Raw genomic sequence first — 7,155 nt, 5'->3', positions numbered from 1 at the left:
TATGATTAACATGTAAAATGTTTTAACGAATTTCAAATATTCTGAATGATCGACTGAATGATTTATATTAGACAAAAGTTCTGAATAGTTTTCTTGATATGATTAACATGTAAAATGTTTTAATGACACTCAAATATTCTGAATGATCTGCTCAATGATTTATATTAGACAAAAGTTCTGAATAGTTTTCTTGATATGATTAACATGTAAAATGTTTCTATGAATCTCAAATATTCTGAATGATCAACTGAATAATTTATATTGAAGAAACGTTTTTGTATAGTCTTTAGTTTATCATGTATCGTTAAATGAACAAAAGATCAAACCTAATATAATGACTTAAATGAAATTAACAGAATATATTTTCAACATGCTGATTCTTTATTTTTTTTCTCAAATGTATTTTTATCTTTATTACAGATAGAGTTATTCATTACCAGTTGAACCAAAACCTGAAGCGTTTCTTGAAGTTTCACAAGGAGCTTCAGTGGTTTGTTTCAGTTGGTTTACATATGATTTAAAATGAATTTGAGCTACTGGTAAGCCTTCTACAATTTTATGTACCTTATTGTTTCGGTTATGAAGAATAATATTTATTTCTTTCGAAGCATTTTTTTTTATAATTGATTCGATCACGTCAACACCGAAATCAGCAAGCAATCGAGAACCAATGAGATGAGCATAAACATTTTCGGGTAGAGATAATCCAATGTTAGTTGGATAAACAGCTCTTTCACCAGGTTGTAAAGTAACATCTCTATCAGAATATAAATAAAACTTTGATATTCCATCAGACGGTTTTGCCATATGAACACTAATTTGCTCGATGGTTTTCATAACTTTCACCGATTTATTGAATTCAGAGTTAATCGGTTCAGATCCAGTAGATGAATTAGGAGCAACTGAGACTTTACAATTTTTTTCAGGTTCTTTTCCATGTTTAAAGATGAGAACTTCTTTTGGCTCGTGAAACGGTTCGAAAATTATTTGAGAAAACCTTTCTCCTTCTTTTATAACTTGAGAATTATTACTATTATTTATAATCAAAACCTTAACTTCTCCATGAAAGTCTGGATCGATCACTCCAGCACCAACATCCAAACCTTTCAACGCAAACGAACTTCTAGATGCTATTCTTCCGTAAATTCCATCAGGCATTTCGAGCGCAATTCCTGTTCCAATTATTGCTCTTGACCAAGGGTTGAGATTTTTAGATTCAATTGCATACAGATCCCATCCAGCAGCATTCACTGTAGAACGTCGAGGGATTTTAGCGATAGAGTTTAACTTATAAAAAGAAACAGATGAGTTGATTATATTCATTTTTCAAAACTTTTCACTGGTTAAAAAAGAACAGTAAGATGTTGTTGGTGAACTGAATGAAGTTTAAAGATTTTATTTAGTTTATATACACTTATCAAATCCCACCCATTTTTCTTCATGAACTCAATAATTGTAATAGATAAATTTAAAATTCATAAATGATTTAAAAGACGTGATTTGAAGATTAAAAGATAACGAGCTTATCAACTAAAACCAATCAAGTTAAATTATTCAACCATATCAGATTCAAATTATATTTTCTTATAACCATATCAGATAAAAATAGTACAAACAAATTATATACTATGAAATGTTTAAATTCAATGTTTGTAGTTAACTAAACCGTGAGTAAAATCAGATTAGATTATTCAGTTGAGATAATTATAAAATTGCTTGATCAAACATTAGATAATTAATTGAAGTTGTTAAATTAACCTTAACAGAAATAATATAAAAAACGCTTTTAGTATTAAGAATATAATCAAGATAAGCTCTTTAATATACAAAACGTTCACATGTTCAAACAAGCATATATAATTTATCAAACATGATCTTTAAAGTTCTAATTTGATCTCTCAATCATGGAAGGAGATTTGTTTGAAATCTAAAAATCTAAGTTTTTATATTTTGATACCTGTTAATATCATATTCATGAATATAATTGTGTTTAATTAAAATTTAGAGTTCACACCCATTTGAAAAGTTAAAAGTATATAAAAAAGAGTTGGAATTGAAATAATCATCAGTATTGCAATACTTTTGATACATCAAATGTCTAAAACTTTTTCACGTTGTGCACATTGTAGTAAAAAATTCAAAAAAGAAACAAATCTTATTTTTCATCAACAGTTATGTAAAAGTACTCAAGTTTCTGTTTCACGAAACCTAAAATTGAATTTACCTGGTGATTTTACTTTGCAAAAACAAGCCTTTTACAAATCTTTGAATGTATATTATAAAAGTTTTACTGAAAATTTCTTTGACATCGAAAATGCTCTTAAATCTGAAAGTGGTAATCTAAAACAATTGCTATCAACTTTTCTTGAAGTCTTAGGATTGTTAAAAGTGCAAATTGGAATCTGTTGTGAATTCTATAGATATGATGGCTTTGAAATTGTATGGATAGATCCAATGTTCAATTCAAGTTTGAAGCCACTTACCTCTATTGATCTTTATAATCAATTTCTCGATGATTGCTATTTTGAAATATCAGTAGACTTTGATTCATTCAATCAAAAAGGTAGTGGATGGATTCTGAATAAGGTAAAACTCATCGAAATTCGTATTGGCAAGTATATTCCATTACGTGGAGGGTGTAAAAAGAAATCATTACCTGGATTTATTTCATCGAAAGGAGCAATAATTCAACTTGAAGCCACAACTGACTGTTTCATGGAGTGTACTGCTGCTATTTATCCAGTTCAAAAACGCTTCTCGATTATCTAAATACATCGCACTATCACAAAATCATAACTTCAATGGTTATAAAGGTTATGTTGAACTTGATCGCATTCAATTTTTTGAAAAGAGAAATTCTATTTCAGTTAATGTTTATACTTTCTATTTTACTGGAAAAATGGAAGCTCCGATGCCACTCTACGTTTCTAAGAAACGTTTTGAAAAACATGCTAATTTATTATTATATGAAGACCATTATTGGCCAATTAAAAATTTCAACCGTTTAATTGGAAGTAAACAATCTCGTTATCACCATTTTTGTGAAAATTGTTTAACTGGATTTTTAACATCTGAAAAGTGCTTTGAACATACTAAAGACTGTTACAAATTCAAGCCATCTAAAATTATAACACCTGATCTTGGAACAAGAATGTTTTTCAAACAATATGGAAAAATGGTAAAATATCCGTTTATAATATATGCTGATTTTGAAACGCTATGCAAACCTGTTGAAAGCTGCGTAAATCGAAATACGTTTGAATATCAAGAGCATGTTCCTTCAAGTTTTGGCTATGTGATTGTAAATAATCATGGTAAAATTGTTAAATATGTTTCTCATCGTGGTCCCGATAGTGCTGTTGTTTTTTTGAGATCAATCAATGAATCATGTGAAAAAATCATAAATGCAATCAATCGGAGATTTTCACAGCTCAGGATGACGTTAAAAGATCAACAAGCTTTTGAATACGCAACGAAATGTCATATATGTGAAACAGACTTTATTTCCGGTGATACAAAAGTGAGAGATCATGACCATTTCACGGGTTTATTCAGGGGTGCTGCTCATGGTCGTTGTAATTTACAATTACAAATACCTGAAGACATCCCAATCGTTTTTCATAATTTAAAAAATTTTGATGCTCATATATTGATAAAAGCTATACAAACTAAGATGTATAAACAAATCAATATCATACCTCAAAATACTGAAAAATACATTTCATTTTCATTTGATAATATAAAGTTTATAGATAGTTATGCTTTTTTGAGCAGCTCATTAGATATTCTGTCTCAAGATTTAGATGAAGCATTCAAAAATTCATTTTTATTACAGCAATTCAGACCAGAAGATCTCAATTTTGTATCCGCTAAAGCATCTCTCCCATATGACTATCTAAATCATTTTGATCGATTTGAAGAGACTAGTTTACCTTGTTACGAATTCTTCTATAATAAAATGAAAAGAGAAAATATCGATAGAAATGTATATGATAACATGATAGCTCTTTGGAATCATTTCAAGATACAGAATATTGGTGAGTTTCAAGACATTTATCAAAAAATTGACGTTGTTTTGTTAGCAGCTGTTTTCGAAAATTTTAGAAATATCAGTTATGAACAATTCAAGCTTGATCCACCTCACTTTTATTCAGCACCAGGATTAACTTGGGCTGCAGCATTAAAGTCAACAAAAGTGAAAATTGATTTATTGAGTGATATTGACATGATAATGCTTTTTGAAAAAGGAATAAGAGGTGGTATTTCATCAGCATCGAAAAGATATGAGAAAGCTAATATTCCTGGAACTGAAGATTTTCAACCCGACGAAGAAGCTAAGTTCATAACATATCTTGACGTAAATAACCTGTATGGTTTTGCTCTACAACAACCTCTACCAATATCAAATTTCAGATTTATTGAAAATACTGAATTTGATCATATATATAATCAATGTATCAATTCAAATACCGATGAAGATGAAACTGGTTATGTATTCGAAGTTGATATAGACTATCCTCTTCATCTACATGATCTTCATAAAGATTATCCTCTAGCCCCTGAACGCATCTCAATAGACAATGAACAACTGAGTCAATTACAGCTGGATATACTGGATAAAACACAAAGACCACGAACAAAATGTGAAAAACTGATTGCAACATTTCTCAAAAGGGAAAAATATGTTGTTCATCAAAGAAATCTAAAGTTTTACGTTAAAAATGGAATGATCGTAACAAAAATCCATCGTATTGTTTCTTTCAAACAATCTTGCTGGCTGAAAGACTATATTTTACTCTGTACATATAAGAGAATGGCCAGTAAATCTAATTTCGAAAAAAACTTTTGGAAATTATTAGTTAACGCAATCTATGGGAAATCAATCGAAGATGTTCGTAAACATACTGAGATTAGATTAGAAACATCCCTTGATGGAACAATCAAACAAATGCAAAAGCCACTCGTTGAACGTTTTTTTATTCTAGATGAACAAAAAGCACTCTTCAAGATGCGAAGGAAAAGAGTGTATCTTAATAAACCAATATTTGTGGGTTTTACTGTTCTAGAAATATCGAAATTACACATGTACCAGCTGCATTACGATGTGTTTAAAACCTATTATGACAAAAGGATCGAGTTACTTTACACGGATACTGATAGCTTCATTTATTCAATCAAAACTGAAAATATACACAACGATTTTCATCATTTATCATGCATCTTTGATTTTTCTGATTATCCAGTTGATCATTCAAGTAAATTACAAAATGATATACACAAAAAAAAGTTGGGTTATCTTAAAGATGAGATGAATGGAAAAAATATACTGGAGTTCATTGCACTCAAATCTAAAGTATATTGTTTCCGAACTGATGAAACAGTTAAAAAAACAGCAAAAGGTGTGCAAAAAGTGGTACTTAAGAAGATGGTTACATTCAATGACTACAAATCAGCCTTGATCTCACACGAACTACTTTATCAGAATATGCGTTCTATTCGAAGCTTACGTCATATAATAAGCACAATCCAGACAAGGAAGCTAGCTTTGAACCCATTTGATGATAAGCGCTATTTATTGAAAATGGAATTGATACACTACCGTTTGGACATTATTTAACTCAAAATCATTCATGTGAGAAAGATCAAATAGATAAATAAACCAGTTTTGTCTTTATGTTTCATATAAGAACGAATCACTCAAAGTTAACCGACATTCGTTTCAACAAGTGTTAAGTGTTAACATCTCAATTCAACTATTTATATTTATATAATATTTAATGTTTTTTAATTCACTTGATTGTCCTAAAGTTTGTAATATTGTAACATTGTGGGATTTGAATAAAAAAGTTTCAATCGTTGGTAAATCAGGAAAAAAGAAAAAGTTCAACGCTGATATTTATAGATCTGGAAGAAGTAGACTTTTGGTTTTCGGATCCGGAAAATTCATTGCAACTGGTTTCAAAACTGAAAAAGAAACAAGTGAGTTTGTCAATAAGACTTTTCCAGAAGCTGTTCTATTGAAGATAGTTAATATTACTGCAAGTAAAAAATTCGCTATTCCAATAAGCTCGAAAAAAATCTTTGAAAGTAATTTGGATGTTGTATATGAACCTGAACTATTTCCGGCATTGAATTGGAAAGAGGACGGGGTTTCCTTTATTTATTACCCTAAAGGATCATTAATACTAACTGGGGCGAAATCTTTGGAACAGTTGGATCGAGCTTATTCATTATTTCACAAAAGATTTTATCAAATTCACAATGATGAATAACATTTGTGCCTTTTTAGACGTTCAAGGGTATTACTGCAATAATAAATTTTACCCACGTGAGATAGCTGTACTTGCCGACGACACTTTGATTTGTTTAAATGTATATACAGGGTTACAATTAAAAACTTTGAATGAATCTGAGAGGAAGCAAGCCTCTTATAATTTTAAATTTACTCATGGTTTGAAATTTGAAACAGATGAAACACATATGCATATAAATCAAGTATCAACATTTTTAAAGCTATTTTATAAGGCTAGAGTTGATTGTGATAAGTTTTTAATCGCTTGCAAATCAAGAGAAGCTGAAGATGTACTAAGAGATGCCATGATCCCTAGAATAAACCTTAATAATATTGGTGCAACCTGGTCTATAATTAAACGAGAATCACAAGCTTGTCCTCTTCATTATGGTGATAAAATGAAATGCTCATTAAATATTGTAATGTGGCTAAAATCTTGGGTTGAAACTCAAAAAATATATAAAAATATTGACTAATTCAGAAAAAAAATGTATAAGAACTTATTAATAATAAATTTACAATGAATTATATACTTATTAATAATGGAAGGTTATCAAATTTATTTAAAGCATCCCTTTACAATGGTAATAGCTGGTCCAACAAGTTCTGGAAAAACTTTTTGGTTAAAAAAATTAATCGAGGGAGCATCAAAATTCTCATACCCAGAACCTAAAACGATTACTTACTTCTATAGTGAATATCAAGAATTATTTAATACACTACCTTCTGTTAAATTCATTCATGGGTTTTCAGAAACTTTATTGAATAAATTCGATGGTAGTAGTCCTCAATGGATTATCATTGATGATCTTATGCATGAATCAGTTAATAGTAAGGTAATATCAGAGCTCTTTACAAAAGGT

The 7,155-nt window shown here is 29.7% G+C and overlaps 2 protein-coding genes across 2 annotated transcripts; one reads left to right on the top strand and one right to left on the bottom strand.

The window, feature by feature from the left end:
* Positions 1–426: 426 nt before the first annotated feature.
* Positions 427–1,323, bottom strand: LOC128397032 (uncharacterized). The gene has a single exon (XM_053357697.1). The coding sequence runs from the start codon at positions 1,321–1,323 to the stop codon at positions 427–429; it is 897 nt and encodes a 298-aa protein (XP_053213672.1).
* A 1,576-nt stretch (positions 1,324–2,899) lies between these two features.
* Positions 2,900–5,617, top strand: LOC128397031 (uncharacterized). The gene has a single exon (XM_053357696.1). It carries the CDS (start codon positions 2,900–2,902, stop codon positions 5,615–5,617), a length of 2,718 nt encoding a protein of 905 aa, XP_053213671.1.
* The last annotated feature ends 1,538 nt before the right edge of the window (positions 5,618–7,155 follow it).

Source organism: Panonychus citri, unplaced genomic scaffold, assembly GCF_014898815.1.
Source record: "Panonychus citri isolate SS breed McGregor unplaced genomic scaffold, ASM1489881v1 Contig00028, whole genome shotgun sequence".
NCBI classification, from domain to species: domain Eukaryota; kingdom Metazoa; phylum Arthropoda; class Arachnida; order Trombidiformes; family Tetranychidae; genus Panonychus; species Panonychus citri.
Note: the sequence above shows the minus strand (reverse complement) of the source record. Positions and strands in the feature narration are given on the sequence as shown.

Coding starts and splice junctions, on each gene's coding strand:
- LOC128397032 (XM_053357697.1), bottom strand. CDS start 1,323: ATGAATATAATCAACTCATCTGTTTCTTTTTATAAGTTAAACTCTATC.
- LOC128397031 (XM_053357696.1), top strand. CDS start 2,900: ATGGAAGCTCCGATGCCACTCTACGTTTCTAAGAAACGTTTTGAAAAA.